The 19,658-nt window shown below is 38.6% G+C and overlaps 2 protein-coding genes across 5 annotated transcripts in view; both read right to left on the bottom strand.

Moving 5' to 3' along the window:
• Positions 1 to 4,807, bottom strand: part of si:ch1073-396h14.1 (disintegrin and metalloproteinase domain-containing protein 10) — a 58,788-nt gene extending 53,981 nt beyond the window's left edge. The window contains exons 1-2 of the mRNA XM_049465966.1: positions 4,766 to 4,807; positions 4,638 to 4,660 (exon numbers count right to left, since the gene is read on the bottom strand). Of these exons, the coding sequence (XP_049321923.1) occupies positions 4,638 to 4,660; positions 4,766 to 4,807 (65 nt within the window). The remainder of the gene's footprint in view (positions 1 to 4,637; positions 4,661 to 4,765) is intronic.
• A 3,236-nt stretch (positions 4,808 to 8,043) lies between these two features.
• Positions 8,044 to 19,147, bottom strand: safb (scaffold attachment factor B). Of its 4 annotated transcripts, none has more exons than XM_007240122.4 (21): positions 18,840 to 19,147; positions 17,452 to 17,539; positions 17,306 to 17,373; positions 17,005 to 17,211; positions 16,871 to 16,906; positions 16,679 to 16,721; positions 15,463 to 15,910; positions 15,048 to 15,091; positions 13,186 to 13,283; positions 12,943 to 13,098; positions 12,763 to 12,857; positions 12,618 to 12,661; positions 12,450 to 12,529; positions 11,766 to 11,911; positions 10,542 to 10,832; positions 9,880 to 10,014; positions 9,740 to 9,785; positions 9,501 to 9,619; positions 8,871 to 8,926; positions 8,730 to 8,787; positions 8,044 to 8,522 (listed from the first exon to the last, which is right to left on the bottom strand). In XM_007240122.4, the coding sequence occupies exons 1-21, from the start codon at positions 19,005 to 19,007 to the stop codon at positions 8,378 to 8,380; spliced, it is 2,571 nt and encodes an 856-aa protein (XP_007240184.3). In that variant the 5' UTR covers positions 19,008 to 19,147; the 3' UTR covers positions 8,044 to 8,377. The 4 variants fall into 4 exon arrangements, with proteins under 4 accessions (XP_007240184.3, XP_007240186.3, XP_007240185.3 ...); XM_007240124.4 differs by having other exon boundaries at positions 12,949 to 13,098; XM_007240123.4 differs by having other exon boundaries at positions 17,309 to 17,373.
• Between the last annotated feature and the right edge of the window lie 511 nt (positions 19,148 to 19,658).

The following is a 19,658-nucleotide window of genomic DNA, read 5'->3' as shown; positions in this document are numbered from 1 at the left end:
AAAATGTCAGTCGTTCAGCAGGCGACAAACCACCAGACAGACAGTCACAGTCAGATTCTGTTCATCCTCAGAGTTTTAGTGTATTTTAGTAAAAGTAGTGCTGCTTTCTTACACAGTGTAAGAGCTGAAATGTAGGTCTACTGTTCCCCTCTTTGGAAATACTGTATGTTAAAAGTTTTTGTGTAATATTTTTCTTGGAGAGCTGCTTGGTCCTGGTTCAATACATGAGTCAAATCATTTCAAGAAATTCCTGCAGGCTGCCAAACTGACTGGGTCTGAAAAGCTGAGGAGTTGAAGTAATAATGCTCTGTTTGCACAATTCCTCTTGTACACTGTAAGCAGCCCTTGAGAAAAGCATGCAATGTGTCACTGTACATCAGCTGACAAATCAAAAAAGCTTGCCCAGTGAGATCTTTGTGAGTTATATAAATGTAAAAAGTTAAATGGGACATATTATGCAAAGATCATGTAGGTCTTTAATACACCTATAATTATTCTCAGCGCAACAAAAAACAATCCATACCTTTTCTGTGTATCAGCTAAAAGAGTTTGGCATAATTCTCCCTTATTCTGACATCACAATCAGGAAACCTGCATAGAACCACCCTGGCACCACCCCTCACCCATCAAACTCCACCAGAGCCCCACTCACTAGATCAGTTCAAGAGCTGCCATTTTGTCCTGCTGGTTTTACCAGCACCGTGCTTCGTCTAAGGGTGGGACCTGTACCTTATATTAATGGCAAATCAGCAGATTATTGCAAGTACTTTCAAATTATGTCTTTTTTTTGTTTCTGTCGCAGTTAAGCATGAACTAGCTTCAGTGCAAGTTTTGCCATTTAGCACAATCTAACACTAACCTGTGATAACTCTTAGAGCCTTTGTGCCTGTGTCTTTAACATAGCAACAGAGTAAGTGAATATATCTACGTGATAGACGTGATGTCTCGGAATGAGGTGCGTTCAGGAAAATTTCTGCCGTATTGCTATCTTGGCAACAGAAAGCACAGGTGCACCCCTGACTAAATACATTCTAGAAAGACTTTAACAGTCACATGGACACACAGCAGTGCACAAACACATAGCATGTGCCAGCTGGAACCTATGCAAACTTATACATCAAGAACAAAATTAATACAAAATAAAATTATTCCAGCTGTTCCTGTAAATGACCTACAAATGCGCCTTTACAGCGTGACACATCCAGAAAGCTGCACAGTTAAAAAAGCGATCTGCCAAAATCAGAGCATAACTGGAGGTCATCCAAGGTCTTTTATATTTGATTTTCAGATCTTAGACCTGTGAAAGGCACGTCATGATGCTCATTGCTATCTTACACCCAGCCAACAGACTATTTTAATGCCATGAGCCTGTGTCATTTAAACAGCAACAGTGCATGTGAATATATCTTTACTGATGGGTGTGGTGTTTTCAGGTATATTTCTGGTCTATTGCTATCTTGGCAATAGAAAACACAGGTTTGCACTGACTGAAGACAACCTAGACACATGTCAACTGTCAGACATTTATTGCTATCTTGGCAGTGAATTACATTTTTTTAAGTAATTATAAAAAAGCTATAGTTCAATGCTAAGAGTTTCTGGATCTTTACTCAAATTTTATCTAAGCTAAATGTTCTTCTGCTGAACAAACAAACAAAACTCCCAGTCTGAGACTAATAAACTGAACACAGACTGAATCAACACTGGAGATGTGCAGGTCTGGATCTGCATCTGGCTGTGGAGGTCATCCAAGGTCTTTTATGTTTGACTTTCACTTGATGTGCGTCAGACCAGAGGGCACCAAATAAAAACATTCAGCACAAGGTCGGGTAAAAAACACTAGAAAAAGAGACAGCCTTGACTGCATGGACACACGGGCCATCAAACACTGGAATCCCATAGTATTTACTCATTAGTTTAACCCGCCTGTTATGTTAAATATAAGTAAACTAGCTTTGCGTTTCCAGTCAACTATGAATGGGCATTTTTTTAACATAATACGTACATTATCACATACAGTTATTTTGAATATTACAATATTTTGAATATGAAGTTTTTAACTTCTATTTTCAAAATGAAAACAAGTAGTGGCTCAAAACAGTATATTTGGTGTTTCCGGTCAAAAATTAACTTTATGACTTTGTGAGTTAAAGCACGAAAGGCATCAAGTGCTCATGCTTCTCATGCAGAGATTAAATATGAAAAAAAAAAACAGATTTACAGCTCAATAAACATAATTTATCCATCATGATTAACAAATATACACCAGAAAAGGCTTAATGCAAAAAGCTAAAGACTATATATATATATATATCACCAGATCATAAGGGGCACTATCAATGAACATCTATTTTCTGGACTATTTTCTTACATAAGGCACATTATCCAACACTTGTAAAGAATGGGGGTGTTGTCATGTTTTCCTTTGTTGGGAAAATCAGCACATACCTGTCAAGTCTCCCGTTTTGGCCGGGAAACTACCGTATTTTACTCCTCTTTCCCGCCGTCCTCCCGTATTAGTATTTTCCCGTAAATTTCCCGTATTATACTAAATTAAAAAATATATAGGCCACAGGCGACAATGCACTGTGTGTCTCTTAACCAATCGTGTTGCCGGTTCAAGGAGAAAGTCCCGCCTTTCAGGAGAAACAGCCAATCAGCTTGCTGGTTTTGCGGAGCGCAGTTTAGTGTGGGGGAAGCCCCGCCCCTCCCCTCGCTGTGAGTTCAGGCAGCTAGTCGGAGCAGCTGTCGTTAAAACTAATCTGGATATACGGAGATTTTTCTAAAAGAAAGGTAACTAACCATGTAAACTGTGATGAGATTGTTTCTGATAGCTGGTTAAAAAGACTCTTCTCTGAATCAAAACATAAATTAAACCCACTGTGTGTTTAATAAAATCCAGCTTGTGACTCAGTTAGCTTAACTTTTGAATTAGCTAGATAGATATTCAGGGTTTGAGAAAAATCTACATACATATAATGCCCTGCCCTGATGTGCCTGATCAGCCAAAACCTATAATTTCCAAACTCTATTAGTTCAGGGCTAGTTTTAGGGTTTGTTAGAATTTGTTTAAATCTCAAGTATTGTGGTGTAATGTATTATTTAGAAGGGGTAGAAGAGATGGTTGAGCTGGAGAGAGAGAGAAAATGTGGAGAGGGCTGAATTTAACTGAACTGATCAGGAGTGGACTGAACGATAGAAAGAAGTATTAATGAAAGATTATTAATTGTGTAGGCCCCTTAGGACTATTATTTACTTATGGAATATATCTGATCCATGTCCTTTTTGTAAATTTGTGCACCCTTCAATTTCAATTTTAAATCTATTAAATAAATAAAAAATAATATATATATATATATATATATATATATATATATATATATATATATATATATATATATATATATATATATATACATATTAATTTTTAGCCCTCGGTTGGGCTGTTGGGGCGGCGGAAAAAATCCCTTATTTTTAAGTCCAAAACTTGACAGGTATGAATCAGCACTACCCTCAACTGCTCCAGTGCGTTCCCCTTGATTCTTTTGATGGAAGCCCGAAGTAGAGTTGATAGAGAGACAGGATACTTAGATCTTCAGCAAATTAGCAATTTATTACAACAGAGCTCTGGGAACCCCTTCCACTCAGACAGAGTTTCAGTAGAAGAAGTTCAGTGATCCTTACATTTGCAAGACCTTATATCACCCAAAACCCCATCCAGCCATCCTGTGCAAAGGTCAGTTAAGCGGTTCCTCAGCAACTATTTCTAACTGATTGAGTTAAAACACTATCTATGATTACTACTGTTCTCTACCTGTACTCTGGCCTCACCTCTGCTGCTTAGGTGCTGACTTTTGACTTTTTGTCAGAGGTGTCAGTCCTTTGCACACTCACCCACATACACAGTTCAGGTCCAATATCTAAAAACAACTCACTACTTGGGTTCACACAAACAAGATTATTCACATAACACGTCATTCTCTTACTCATAGTAAAATTTTTGGATTAAATGTAATTATGCATAATTAACTGAAAGCCTACATTTAAATTTTAATATTTCTTAACACCTTCTAATTTAGCATCCAGCGCTGAGACCTGTAAATCTATGTAAACAAAACTGTAAAATTGTTAATTCAAAAAAAATATTTCTGTTAAAGTCAAACAAGCACTGGATGGTAATGTACACAGATTTCTCTCCTGAAAACTGTTTATTTGGGTGAGTAAAGCGCTTTAGTTTATTTACAGTAAGCTTAGATTTCCACCACTTAGCGGCTAATGCTAATGCTTTTCCAGCAGTGCTAGCCGGGGTTAGCAGCAGGCTAAAAAACAATAATACTCACCTCTGAAAGCATGGTTAGCAGGAAATGCTAATACTGTTCCAGTCTCGGTGCTGAAGAACTAAACTGAAAATCCTGTATAACAGGATTTAGCGGATTAGCTTTACTGCTCTTTACAACCTGACTGGTAAAACTCATACATAATGTACACCAACGATTTTTGGGGAAAATTAAGGGATTTTAAAGCGCCTTATAGTGTGGAAAATATTGTAATTTTGTTAGCTGTGGATTCATTCAATGCAGAGTTGAATGCCTTTGATTGATTTACTAATGTAATAAATAGGCTTTTTTTTTAATTACCTTTCCTGAACCTCCAGGTTGACCTGTATGAAGAGATAGAGATATATATGGGCTGAGAGGAGATTGGTACAGTGCTTGAAAGATCATCATCCTGACATGATAGCATTCCATTGCATAATCCAGCAGACAGTTCTGAGGGCAAGCCTCTGAGAAATGTCCTCAGACATCATTTCTGCGTTGCAACAGCACTGGATGCGTGCGATCCTGGTAGAGGTCAGTGCAACTTCTGATGATCTGTTCCTCCACAGCAAAGGCAGGGTACTGGAGCAAAAGGCTGAGTACAAAAGCCCAGCAGTTTGTGGAGTTCATGCAGAAAAAGCAGCAAGAAATGAAAGCTGATGCATTTGTAGCTGATTTAAAAACAACATACAAATGACTTAAATATCAAACTTCAAGGCACATGCAATAGTGTCAACCATCTCATGTCAGCAGTGCATGATTTTTAGAGGACGTTGCAGGTGTTAAGACTGAAACAATCTGGTTTTTGGATCAAAACAAGGATCTAAAAAAGGAATTTATTATCAGAACCCAGCCACATTTATGCAGAAGCTTTTTCAAAATTCCAGAACACACTTTGGGGAATTGAGGCATTTTCACCTCTATAGTTTGATTGCTCTTGGAATGTTTCCTTCTTGGTTTGTTTTGTTTTTTTAACAAGAAAAAAAATTAAGTTAATAACAAAGAGCATGCAAATGTTTTTTCTCCTTATTAGCAAGAAAGCAAATATAAAGCCCCGGCTGCTGAGTATAATATATAAATCAGCACAAGCCATATGTGCCAACATCCCAGTTGCTGAGACTAATGTAGAAATTAGCACAAGCCATATGTGCCAATACCCCGGTTGCCAAGTATAATATGGAAATCAGCCCAAGCCGCATGCCCAAGCCTTCCGGTTTCCATGTATAAACCACATCCAGGCCAAGACCACAATGCCAATGCCAAGTCTCAGCCAATGTTTGCCAGCATTGGCTGAGACTTGGCATTGGCCATATGGTTTTGGTCTGGATGTGGTTTATACATGGCAACCGGAGAGTTGGCACATTTTTTCATCCTCTCTCGGTTAGGACTCCTCTCAATGGTTTAGATTCAAGGCTGGAAACAAACAAGTCTGATTTAACTGGTCTTAAAAGTAAAGGTATGAAAACATCCTTAATCCTAGAAAAAGTGCAGTAAATACTGTTTGTTCTTAGTTTGAGGCAAAGGAAGCCTGCCAGGCCAGTACTGCCTTTCTGCAAAGTGAGCTGATTAAGCTTCAATAATCTTTAAAGTTCTGCAGAAAGCTCACAGTGAGTTTTTTTTTTTTTTTACAATGTTTTGCTCAGCATACTCCTGGGAATCAACATTTTAAAGGGGACATATTATACGTTTTTTAAATTAGAATTGGTTTATGGGCTGTAAAAAACATTGTCAATAAGTGCTTTGCCCAAAAGATCTTACCAGCTGTATTCTTTCCAGGTTCTTTTCAGAACAAGCTATTTAAGGGCTCTGTCACTTATTAACACAAAACTCTTATTATTTGAAAGTACTTACATCCCAGTCTGGCTTGCCACAGATCCCTCCATCAGACAAAGTCTGCTGGCTAATCCTGCTGTGTACTGTCTGAGGGTTTCAACCAGCAGATGGTGTTTCTTCAACTGATGTAGTGGGTAGTGCTAGAGCCGTTCTTTGCAAGTTTACTTATTGTGATGTCACAATAAGGGAGCATCCGAACAGCTCATAGAAACATATGATTCCTGACACCGAACACTTTTAACTGATTCACAGCAAATGGAGGGATTTCCTCATGCTTGGAGTTTTTATAGGAGCAGTTGAGATACGAAAGCATGCAGAATGTGAGTTTTGTGTAATATGTCCAGTTTATTTATGTGTCTGGTGAAGAACTTATTTTGTGGCAAACTTAGAAATGAACATTTTGGTTAAAAGTGAAAATATCTCTTTTTGAAGTATTTAAGAAGAGGTTTATGTGAGGAGTTTTAACTAAAGATTAAGTTAAAAATGGACTGATAGAGGTTGTTTTACCTTCAAGCGGGTATGAAGCTAGTCCTCATTTAAACATCTTTACAATCACTTCTGAAATACATTTTTTTACATTTTCCTTTCAGCCAAAATAAAATGTGGTCTGAACAAACAACAGTGACATCTTTTTAAAAGTTTAATGCTGGGTGGGTTCCAACAGTGTCTCAAAATGGCAATTTCCAGTTTGTATGAATAAAAGCATTTCATGTTCTATTTACTCTACTAAACTTCAAGAACACCACAGAAAACAGAAAAAACTACCCATTCTTTTAATGAAACAACTTTATCTAGGGTGCCTGTCCAGTCAACCAACATAAACTTAAAAACTAAACAGGTAGCATACACACAACTGACATGAAACATGGAACAAAGGCTGGATTTGCAGTACTGGACAAGACAGTGCAGACATCAAACATGAGACAAGACCACCATCTGCTGGCCAAACACCCTAAAATAATTTCAGTACAAAGGTACAAAAGTATTGGGACGCCTCCTAATTCATTCATTCACTTTAAAAGTGTTTATTCTGCTTTTAATGCACTTTCAAAAAAAGAATAAAGAACTTTACACATACACAGTACCCTTCCTAAAACTCTGGCGTAACTGAGACTACTGTCTATGAATGGCTTTCTAAGAAACTCCGAAGCACTGCTGTAAAGATTTAATTGTATATTTTTGTATATATAGGAATATACTGGCCAAGCAGTTTTTAGACATTTAGCTTCATTCACTACAAGAGAAACACTTGACAGCAAATTGTCTTCAGCTGTGTTACATTTAACTAGTTCTGACTATTTGTATTATAGAATCAGACACATTATAAAATCGTTGCTTGGTGTTACAAGATTTTGTATATTTATTAACTAGTAGTAAGGTACTTCTGCATTGTGTTACAACATCATGTTCATCTCTGCATCTCTTAAGTCAATTTAGATTTACATTTACAGTGACCTAAAAGCAGGGATAGATCTGGGGCCTCAGGTACTAAATCTGAGTATGTACAAAAATATTGCATCGGCCACATTTTACACTTAGTCATATGTACTAAATATGACTTCAACATGAAAATTTGCATTTCCCCATGCCAAAAATAATTTTGTACATAGGAGGCGATGCATTGAGATTGCGAATGAGAATGGATATTTGTCTGTACAGACATTTCCAGCTCTGAATTTTTAGTACCTGAAGCCCCTGGTAGGTACCATCAATATACAGCAAAGGGTCGTGGGTGTAGTGTAGTGGCTAACACTAAAGCAATAAGGGCACCAAACAAACGTGCCAGATACTGCCAGTAATAGAACATGACTTATGCAGATATTACATTTTCAAAAATACTACGGTAAGACCTAATGACGTTTTATGACACTTGACAAACAAGGCACAACTGTAATTAATTTGAAATCACAATACCCTTTATTCTGATAGAAATGAGCACTGGGGTGACTGTTTACAACACAAACGTTTGTTGGCAGAGACAATTCCTTCACTGAACTCAACTCGCCAGACAAAAAAAAGATTCTAAAATAGTGACATTTGGAATGGATGGCAAAAATAAACAAACATAAAACCTCAGACATTACAGTTTAGAAGAGTCACTTGTCTTTTAATGAGAAAGAAAAAAAAAAGTTAAAAATTTCAACAAATTTACAAATCTTCAGCGGCTACACACAAGCCATGAGCTCACAACTAGGTACAAAACAGAAGAGAGGAGAGAGGAAAGTGGTTTAGTAGCGCCGGCCGAAAGCACCACCTCCTCCACTGCCTCCACCTGCTCCTCCCTGCATCCCACCACCCTGCATCATCTGGTTCTGTCGGTTTAAGGCTCCAGATAGAGACTGCGTTGTTCCGGTCTGCATGTATCCGCCACGGCTGAGGATCAAGAGAGACAGCATTAGTCATTATGTTTTACACATAACTACGATTTTAACAAAACTGTCAGTATAAGAGTTTAACGGTAGTTTTTTACAGCTTAAAAAAGCATAAGCTACACTGATACTGACACCGTTTGCAAAGTGTAAATCCAAAGGAACAGCCTTTATACAATTAAACACTGTAAGCCATTGAGAGAGTTCTTACCCTGCCATTCCTCCCCCTCGGGGCATGTGACTCTGTCCTGGGATGCCTCTTTCTGCACCTGGAACAGAGATGGCACAGGTCAAACAAGGTACTGATAAAACTGTCTAGGCGATGGAGCTAAATATAATGATCTGGACGTACCTTGCCAGGGTCTGTCTCCGTCCATCTTACGCCCAGGCTCCCAGTCTCTGTTCTCCCTGTACCAGAAAGAAAAAATAAAAGTTTATTGATAGCAGCCATAATCATCCATTTATTAAAAAATATATAAATTATATAAATATAAATTATTTATTATTATACAAATGCTAGAAGCACCAAAGCAGATGTCAAAATTGGTCCTTCAAAGTAAGTCAAGTATTGAGAAGTATTTTGCTGTGTTGCTGAACATTTTTGAAAAACCTATAGTTTTTCTTTTTATCACACCAATTTATTACTTGTTTATGTAGTGCTTTTTGCAACAAATGTCACAAGGCAGCTTTACAGAGATACAGGTCCAAGCCTCTTATGATTAAGCACCCCACAGTGATACTACCAACAGGGGCAGAGGGAAAAAACCCCTTACAATAAGAGGAATAAACCTTGGGATGAATCGAGACTCATTGAGAGAAACCCATCCTTCTCTGGTCAACAAAAACAACACAAACACCAAATGACTTCCAAAGTTCCCCAAAACACTAAGAAGATGGTCTTCTTAGAAAAGAGACCCAAAACATCTATGCATGCTTCCATATTAAAGCATCATTAAGCAAGGGAAAACTGTGGAAATTATACCTGGCAGTAACTGGTCTTGCAGGATTTATGGCACGCTTATCATAGGTGCCTGCACCACCACCACCCCCACTCCAGCTGTCACGAGAGTCCCTAGCATGTCTGTCCCGATCAGAGAAATGCTGGAAAATAAGAAAAAAGGGCTCAACATCAAACCAATGACTACTTAGAACAAAAAGTTAATCTTTAAGTTTGAATCATGAAAAAACATGATACATATTGAAAGGGTATAATCTTTCTACCTGTCCATCTCTGTCTCCTGGCATGCTTCCTCTAGCACCATCCCTCCTGAAGGCAAAACAGCAAGGAGATAAATACTAAATACTGTTTTCAATAATGCATATTTATTATGGTAGTTCTAACAAGAAACAATCACAAGTACCTGTCCATAATCACGTCGTCCTGGTAGCGATTGCGGTCTCTGTGGTCAAAATCTTGGTAGCGTTCCTGCCGCCCAAAGTCAGACCGTCCGTAGCGCTCATCCATAGGCATCCTCTTAACCGGCCAGTCATCTTTCCTGGAAGAAGAATAGATCAAAATGTCTTTACAAACTTGTTTATCAAGCACTGATGAAAAAAGTTTAAATTGTCTCCTGTATAATAGTGCACCAGTCTACAACAAATTGTGCTTTCTTTAGGCTTTCTTTTGTAGAATGCTCTTGTGCTTTGCTAATATAGTCCCTCCCTAACCCTCTGTTCTCCCTTATACTGATAATACTCCAACCCTTAACCAGCTGAAGAGAGTTGATGGTCCTCCCTTTCTGCTGATTGTTGACATTGCTGTTTTGGTTTGTAAGTTGTTTATAAGATCCTTGGAAATCTCATTTAAGTTGACAATTACCTGGCAACCAACATCCCTTCTAATGACGATACCCCAATTGCCGTCACTTTTCCCCCCATGTTTTTACATGTTTGTATCTTCATAAGTATACAGTCGCTTTCTAAACATCCAGCCTCCTGATTTCTGAAGACTGAATTTACAACAATAATAAAATACATTTTATTTATATAAATTTATATACACATGACGTCCTAAACAACGCACCTGCCGTCCATGTCATACGGCCTCTTGAGCGGGCGGCGATCCTGTTCATAGCGAAGCTGGTCTTGTTGCCTGCGCAGTTCATCTCGCTCGCGTTGAATTCTCTCCTGCTCGCGGCGACGCTCGTACTCCACTCGCAAGCGCTCGCGCTCCAGGAACTCCCGCTCCATGCGATCAGCATCTAGCCGCTGTTTCTCCACCTCCAGCCAGTTGCGCTTGCGCAACAGCCTCTCTCGCTCCTCGCGCTCACGGAACAGACGAATGCGCTCACGCTCGCTGCGGCTGTCGCGGTCACTGATGGTGACATAAAACAAAACAGACAATGTTTAGATATCAAGCTTATGCAGCTAGAAAATGCAGAGCAACACTCATCTAATTAAAGGCCAATTTATACTTCTGCGTTGAACCCATACCATAGCCTACGTGTACCCAGCGAGAGTGCACTACACAGCAAAGTTTGTTTATACGTCTGTGCACGTGTAAGCAGCTCTGCATCACTCTGCAGTTTAACCAGCGAGGGCAAGAATGTTGGTCAGCTTCCACCAGTGGAAAATATACATCACAAATTCATGATATTTGTCATAAATAGACATACTACCCACTCCCATGCTGAGCTAACTATTAAAACAGACCAGACAAAGAATGCTTATTATACATACTAAGTCCTTATAATAAAGAAGTCATTTAGGCTTTATCCTAACAGGCACTACATCACACACACCCACCAACCTTGAATCACTTGAATCAAGCAATCAGTTAAGCCCTTAAGAGGCAGGCATTTTCTGGCTAATATTACACACCTATATCTTGATCTCTATTCAAGCATTACATACAAAAATATACATTAAAAAAAAAAAAAACATTAAAACTATCAAAATATAATTACTTAAACTTATGAAACTGGCACCTCTCTGAATAAAAAAAACAAATATTTCATGGCCGTTACTGTTCTCTACTTTTTCTAAATTCTGGGTGGATTGGATTTCTGTTAGTGGTCTTCAAAGCCCTTACAGTTTTCAGAATGTAAATAACTTATTTTACTGCAGAGAAAAAAGGATATCGTGTACTCTACAAGGCCTGTTAAGGGGTTAACTGCTAAGTTTATAATAGAGTTCAATAAGGAGCACTGGGGGGAGAAAAAAAACCACTATTTTCCAAGGACAGGAGTCTTACAAGGCTTACTCACTTATATATAAAGAAATAATAAAGAAATATAAAGAAACTTACCCTGTGTGTCTGCGTCTTTCCACCTCCCGGATTTCTCGCTCTCGCTGCCTCTGCCTCTCGCGCTCCCTCTGTTCTTTGATCTGATCAAATGACAGGATGTCCTTCCTGTCTTTACTTGAGGACTTGCGATCACGACTCTTTGAACTCTACACAAGCAGAAACCAAGAAAAATACAAAAATAATACAACAATCTTAATGACAACACATTTTTCTAAAAGCCATAATGACTACAAAATGTTAATAAAATGTTGAAAAATTAGGGATGCACTAGGCTGCCTGTTTAAGCTGCATATGCGACCACTGAAAATGAACACGTTTTAGGACTGTAAATATTTAAAAAAGCTTAGTTGGGACATTTCAAGAGTCAAGTTCTCTTGAGCCACTGCCATGAACCCTCCTTATACTAGACTACATATGTCTGAGTAAAAATGTAAGGAAGAGAAGTAAAATAATTACTCTAGTGAAGTATAAATAATCAAAAGTATTTGTACTTAATAATAAGTCTGCAGTTGTTATTCTTAAATGGTCAATCTTGCATCACATTGCACATTCTTTCTACTAATTAGAATAACACCAAGATGCTTTTTAAAAACACGACCTAGCTGACTTAATGTTAAGAGTTCACCCTCGTAATTCACTTCTATCCACAGTGACAGCAAAAGCAGTGATGGAGGAGTCTCTTACCCTCTCTTTGCTCTTGGTTTTGACACTGATGACTGGCTCGCCTTTCGATTTGTCCATCACGACAGTTCTTTCTCCACGAGCTGCAGCACAAAAACAGTCAAATTTAGACTTAAAAGACTGACCTTAGACACAGCACAAATCCAAAAACAAATTACTGCTTTCACTCACTTTTATCATCAGAACCCTCAGTCTTCTCATCTTTGTCACCAGACCTGCACAAGATAAATAGTTAGATTTTGAGCACATCAAGAAAGAAGACAAGATGACAGGTTTCACATGCAAAACGTTAAAGCTGAGCTGATGTTGCTCCTACTTTTCAGTTTTGGACTCAGATGAGTGTCTCCGGTCTCCTGACTTTTTGGCATCGTTTTTATCTGCAGGCTTTTTCCCAGCTGGCTCATTCTTTGCCTACAAGAAGCAACATCCAAGTGTCAGTGCATGAAAAAAAGTAATCAAACAATTATATTACCTCTGTCTGAGTGTCAAAACATACGCTTACTCTTTCAACTGAGATCATTCGTCCATGCAGCTCAGTTCGGTGCAGGTGATTTATGCACTTCGTAGCCTCTTCAGTAGAGCTCATGGTAACAAAACCGTAACAGCGTGCTCCTGGGCTGCGGGCATTCGTAACGACCTTTGCACCAACAACCTGTAAAACACACAACATAACATAAGCACCAACAATCCATAAAGAATAACTGAGATGCAACTAGAAAATTCCCTGCAGGACACAAACCTTCCCGTATTTGCTGAATATGTTCTTTAGATCAGTCGCTCTAGTGGTTGAAGACAGTCCACTAACCCAAAGGTTTCTTCCACTTGCTGCAGCACTACCTGTTAAGATGAAAGGTACAGATTTGGCAACCGTGTAGTGCTAACTTTATTTACAACCTTCTATTTACAAAAGAAAATCAAAACCACTTCACTACAAAAAAAATAAAATTACTCCAAGTCTTAAAAACAGATGCCCCAATCTGTTTCAGTTCAGATCTTTAGATCTATAGTCTATAGTTATTAATGGTGTCACGATTTTGATATTTCATCGAAATCGATTGAAATTATGTCATGGTCTCAAGCCTTGAAGTCAAAAAGAGGATCGACGATCCCTCCCTCTAAGCTACGCAAGCGCGTGCACGCTATGCAAATGGCGCAGCACACTTTAACCGACACCGCGGACATTGTGACTGCTCAAAGAGCAGCCCTTTCTCCAGAGAATGTGGACATTCTCATCTTCTTAAAGAAAAACTTGAAAATATAAAAATAACAGTTGTTTTGTCTAGTCTCAAATATGTTAATCGTTTTGGTCCCTTAAGGAGCATCTTTCTCTCAGATAAAGTTAATTATATATATTTGTTAAAGAAAAAAACTTGTCATTCTCAGGGACCGAAAAAGTCTTAAAGTCTTATTTTTTATGTTTAACTGTTATAGTAGGATAGAGTTCAGTTTGTTAAGGCTCTAATTGTTCTATTATTTTGTACATAACTATTCCTGTTCTTTATTATTTATTTTGCAAAATGAACCGACAGTTTTCAGCTACCACCTTTTTCTGTACAGACTACCCACCTGTGCTACCCTCCTTTAACACGTTTTTTAAAGAACTATTAGTGTAGTGGTCAGGTAGGTTAGTCAGACTGGATTGTAAGACATTAACCATAATAAAGTTTACCTTTTTTGGTGGAAATCACTAACAGACACTACCAGTGATAATCAACAGCACATCCGACACAGCCAGGTTTCAGAGTTTTATAAATAATAGGATGACCAATGTCTGTTTGGTATTGGCCAATAGTCAAGTTTAAAGGTCTCAGTTCAAAGTGTTTTATTATTATTAATTTATCTGTGGCCTCTAGTATGAATGATTGCCTTGTGGGCAGATTTTTGGGCGGGGAAGAAGAGGATTTTGTCTCTTAATCATGAACATTCATGATATGCAATCCTATCACCTCTGATTTGCTAACAGCACATGGTAGCAAGAACATGAATCCTAATTTACAGATTGTAACTAAGTTAGGTAAAGTTAAGGCAAGTAAACAAAACTGTAATTCTTAAACATTTTCTCAAACGAGTGCTGGATGTTAATCTACACAGATTTGTTTCTGTTTATTTGGGTGAGTAAAGTGCTTCTGTTTAATTACAGTAAGCTTAGTTTTCCAGATTTCCACTAAAGCTGGGGCAGCAGCATTAATGGCTTACTGCTAGGGCTTGTAAACGCCGCCCAACAGTGCTTTACTAAGGAACCCCACAGGCTACAGTCCGATATACTCGCCTCTGAACAGCAAAGAGCTAGCACTTATCGGCTAATGCTGCTCCACCAGTGCTAGCCGGGGTTAGCAGCAGGCTACAGGGCGATAATACTCACCTCTGAACAGCGAAAGAGCTAGCGCTTAGCAAGGATAATGAACTAAACTGAAACCCCCGTAGAATGGTGTACTTTAGTGGAGTGGCTTTACAGCTCCTTACAACCTGACTGCTCATATATAAGATACACCGGAATATAAGGAGCATTGACAACTTAGGGGAAAATAAAGGATTTTCAGTGCGACTTACAGTGAGAAACATACGGTACATAAAAACTACAAAACTACTTCAATACCTTACCTTTGTCATCTTTTGCCTCAGTTTTGTCTGATTTCTCATCACCGCTAGAGGAAGAGAGAACACATAGTTTAGAGCATTTTAAACAGGTTAGGAGACATGGAGACTGTCGAGCTTCATTAAAATACCTACCTGGCAAGACTGCAGCCTCAGGCAGTGAACGAACAATTAATGCTGATTTTTATGACTTGAAAAGTCTTTTGAAGCCAAATGTCTCTATACTAAAGCACCACTAAGTTTTCAAAGATGGCATTCAAACAGTTAAAAGTACTTAACGAGGGGAAAAGGGAAATGGAAATGAAAAAAAATAAATGAGGGACGAAATGCGCAGTCCATTACACCTCCCAAGAGCACCCAAACTTGTAAACAAAGGAGCCAATGTAACAGACATTGTTCTAGTATACAGAAAACAACAAACCTCTTTTTCTGATCATCACCCTCTACAGAGGACTCTTTCACTTCTGAAGATTCTGCAGCACTCTCTTCAGTCTTCTTGTCTTCCTCAGACCCCTCCGCCTTTGACGCAGTTTCCGAATCGGCTGCGTTTGCGGTTTCGTGCGAGCCCGTTTCGTTTGCGTTAGCGGCTTTAGCAGATGTGCTCTCAGCATCAGTCATATTGTCCTGATCACCTTGAGTGTCCTCACATGTTGGTTCGAGTTCGCTTTGCTTCGATGTTTCAATGTCTGTTTCACAAGCTGACGGCTCTCCCTCCACATTGCCGGCCTCCTCGGCTTTACTGAAGCCGGATACATTGCCTTCCTCTTTGTCAGAATCCCAGACTGAAGCCTTCTTCTCTTCGCCCGACTCCTCAGTTGGCTCTTCTTTATGCAGCTCTGATCTACAAGACCCGGCTACTTTGTCACTTTCTACGAATGTAACAGGAATAGAATGGCACAGTTTAATTACTTCTGAGACATAGCATTGGTTATAGTGGAACTGGACTAGGACGTGACCCTCTGCTTCACATAAGACAGGCATTTGCTGTTAATCTATAAAGAGACTGGAAAAACCAAAGAAAACAAAGAACCCTTCTGACTTTGACTAAAGTTGAACATCTGTCAGTTCACCTGATGCCAAGCTGAGACAATGTGAAGAATGCCACAAGACCAGCACACAGATCCATAGTGTCCATCGTTGATTCATTTTGAAGTGCAAGTGTCCATGATACAGAAGAGGGCATTTTTTGCTGTAAAAGGTATCTTTTTTTCTCTCTTTTGAAACAAGCAATTCTCAGGTCCATTAGTGAATCTCCAATAAACAAATAGAGTCCTAATTGTTATTGCGCTTCAATACGATCCATTTCTTCATCTTCTTTTCTGGAGTCTTCTTTAGGCAACCTAGAAACACTGAACTGCATCTGCAACAACTATAGGCTTCACTTGAAACTAACAACCACTTATTACTGGCTCTGTGCATAAAAGCTTACAAAGCATTTTCAGTATCAGCACCAATTCCCAATTACTATCCAAAATTAAAACTCTCTTAAATTGTGGATGGTATTACACACAAAGCCAGTAACCATCTCTGGATTTCCAGTCTCTTTGTCAGCACTAAAAAGTACTTTTTATCAACTAAATCAAGCTTATAAATTGGCCCTGAAATCAAGCATTGGCGTTTTCTTCTCCATACAGTACCTATTTCTCCCTGCATGTCTTCAGATTCCTCTTCTGGATACTCCTACAAAAAAAACAAGGCATATATTTGAGTTTCAAAACAAATCAAATCAAAACCACAAGCACCCACCAGTTATACCGGTTATGACAAGTAACTTTATTCAAATGCACATTTAAAGCCATCTTCCTGAACACCAAAGAATCCAGTTTCACCTTTTCTTGAAAGCTTGGCGGTTTAGTTTCCATTTCCTGAAACAAATCAAAGCAATGCAATACAGTAAGTGATCACATTACACACAATTAAATATTTCAAAGCCTTCTTTTAACAAAGTTTTTGAAAAACTGACCTCCTCTGCCTCATGCTTCCCAGGTGAATCAAGGGCTCCACTATCTGCAACGTCATTGTTTTCTGCATTGTGGGACATCATACCCAGTAGCTCATTCTCATCATAGTCATCACCTTCATGCTCGTTATCTATGTCGGCTTCATCCAGAATGTTCATGTCCATGATGTCCATCTCCTGTAGATTCTCTGCATGCGTTTCAGGGTCATCCTGGTGAAAGAAGGAAAAATGTGTATGAATTTCACAGATTATCATAACTGTATGAGCTTTGGTTATCATTGTGGAAGACTTGATCATTACAAACCACCTGGCCATCAACAGAATCCTCCTCAATTGTGCAGTCCTCTGATTCATCATTATCTTGCCTCTTTCCTATAAAAAGACATTTGGTTAAATACCAACTTATTTATAGCATGCAACACTGTTAGAAGCAACTTAATGCACATTTACCTTTAGGATTTCGCCTGGGTGTTTTTTTGGGAGTTATTTCAAGCTGGACCACTATTTCATCAGGATTGCCTCCTTCCTCCTCAATAGCCTAGAAGCAAAAGCAAAATCATTTGTATACAAATAAATAATGGGCGATACTCATGAGAATCAAATATTGGTGTTTATAGTTTATAGTATACGCGTTTGTGTGGTGCAACCCGTTTTTATTAAATATGCAGATTTATGCATTACTATACAAACACTTACATTACACGTAGGTTACCCTGTATTTAAACTTAAACAACTGGTGCAACCAGACCCCGAAATGTGTGCCTGGTTTATGCAAAATGGAATCCAGCAATAGTATCTTTAGGATATACAAGATCGTCATTTTTAAATATTGATAGTTATTTGCCCTAAACAAAATAAGTTATAAAACCATCTCGTGTAAAACACAACTCTTTTATTGATGTGAGTGAAAATGAACCAGTGAAATAATAGGACGCTGTAACTAGTCTTTAATTAGCTAATTTACCCACCGTTTAATTTTGCTGGATTTAAAATCTTTATTTTTTTTTTTTTTACCCAAAATATAAAATTCTACTATGAAATGTGGGACAAGACATCACAAAATAAAATATTATTGACTGATAGCTATGTTAAATTTCTTGCACTTCCGTACTGACTGCTTTATTTTATTGAATCTTTTAGTGCTTATTTCTCTCACCTTGTTTGTTGTTTTAGGTTTGTTTGTTGAGGCTGATTACTGTGCTATTTCCCTGTACATTACAATAATAGGCAATAATACGTTAACGTAAATGCAAAAAAAACTTAAACCAGACTAAAATTTCTTAGGATCATGTGCTAAATGAGTTTAGTCGAAGGGAGCAATTTAATGTTATATTTAGGCAATGATTCCCTCAGAAACTGAGCAGAACTGAGCTAAAACAGAAAGCAGCAGGGAAAAACGTGGGTCTGCTGTGGGTACAGGGGTGCTGGTGGTCGTGTTCAGCCAGCACAACATTAGCTGAAGCTAACGCTAACTAACTCAGTATGGTAACGTTAACCTAGCTAACTAACCTAAGTAGAAAGCTAGCGTCTCGTTTAGTAGCTAGAGAACTCATACAAAACCCAAACAAGCTCTAATATGAGTAACGTTACTTAACAAAAAATTAACCAAAAATAGCATTGAAATGAAAGTCAGTCAGTCAGTCAATCAGTTAGCATAGCATACGTGCAGCCCCAGCTCGCGCTGTGTAACGCGCCTGCAAACCGCCGTTTAGCTAAACTAGCTCAGCTTAGCCACAGCCACCCGTATGTCCGTGTTTTAAAACAGTCTATTCTTCTAATAAAGCAATAATAAAGAGAGAAAGAGGGAGTAAATCAAGCTCAGCGGCTCGTTTCCCCACCTTCTTGAGGCGCTCGGACAGCAGGCTCTTATTCCCGCTGATGTCCAGGTTTCGTTTCTTCAGCTCGGCCTTCAGGTCGATCACCCGCAGCTCCGACAGTTTGCGAACCCCCGCGGATTCAGCCACCTCAGCGGGGCCCGCGTCCACTGCCGCAGCGCTGTCAGACATGGCTGAACCTACACCAAAACCCGTATAACTGAGATATTTATATACCGTGAGTCTAACCGCAGAGCTCGGTGTTGGAGAAACGCGCTCCGAGCCGAGTTTCCAACCTCGCAGCTTTCCTGCAAGCAACAAAATGGCTTCGCCTGGCCCAGGAAGCGCATGCGCGTTTTCACATTCAAGCGCCCTACTCTCGACCCCTTGATCACTAACCCTTAAGACAAAATACCAGAACCGGGCCGTAAGAGGGCGCGTCCGAAAACGAGTCCACAATGAATAGATTCATATTGGATTTTATACTGAAAAAGATATTATTTTCACCAACACAGAAAAATATCACATGTTTCAGCATATAAAAGACCAGAACTGCTCAAAATAAATAAATAAATAAATAATGCGGAAAAGGAAGAAAAATAAAAGAAATTATACGTTTAAAAATAATAATAAAATAATAAAATAATCAATAATAAAAATAATAAATAATAATAATAAAATAATTATTTAATTTATACGGGATATACAATCATAAATACATTTCTTACTCCGTATAGTCATGAAGAGGTGTTTTTTTTTTTACAATATTTTCAAAAATTGTAAATAAAACAGAAAAAAGAAAAAAAGGAGGAACATATAAATTCAGAAATGTAAAGAACACAA

This window comes from Astyanax mexicanus, chromosome 16 (genome assembly GCF_023375975.1).
Source record: "Astyanax mexicanus isolate ESR-SI-001 chromosome 16, AstMex3_surface, whole genome shotgun sequence".
Lineage (NCBI taxonomy): Eukaryota > Metazoa > Chordata > Actinopteri > Characiformes > Acestrorhamphidae > Astyanax > Astyanax mexicanus.
Note: the sequence above shows the minus strand (reverse complement) of the source record. Positions and strands in the feature narration are given on the sequence as shown.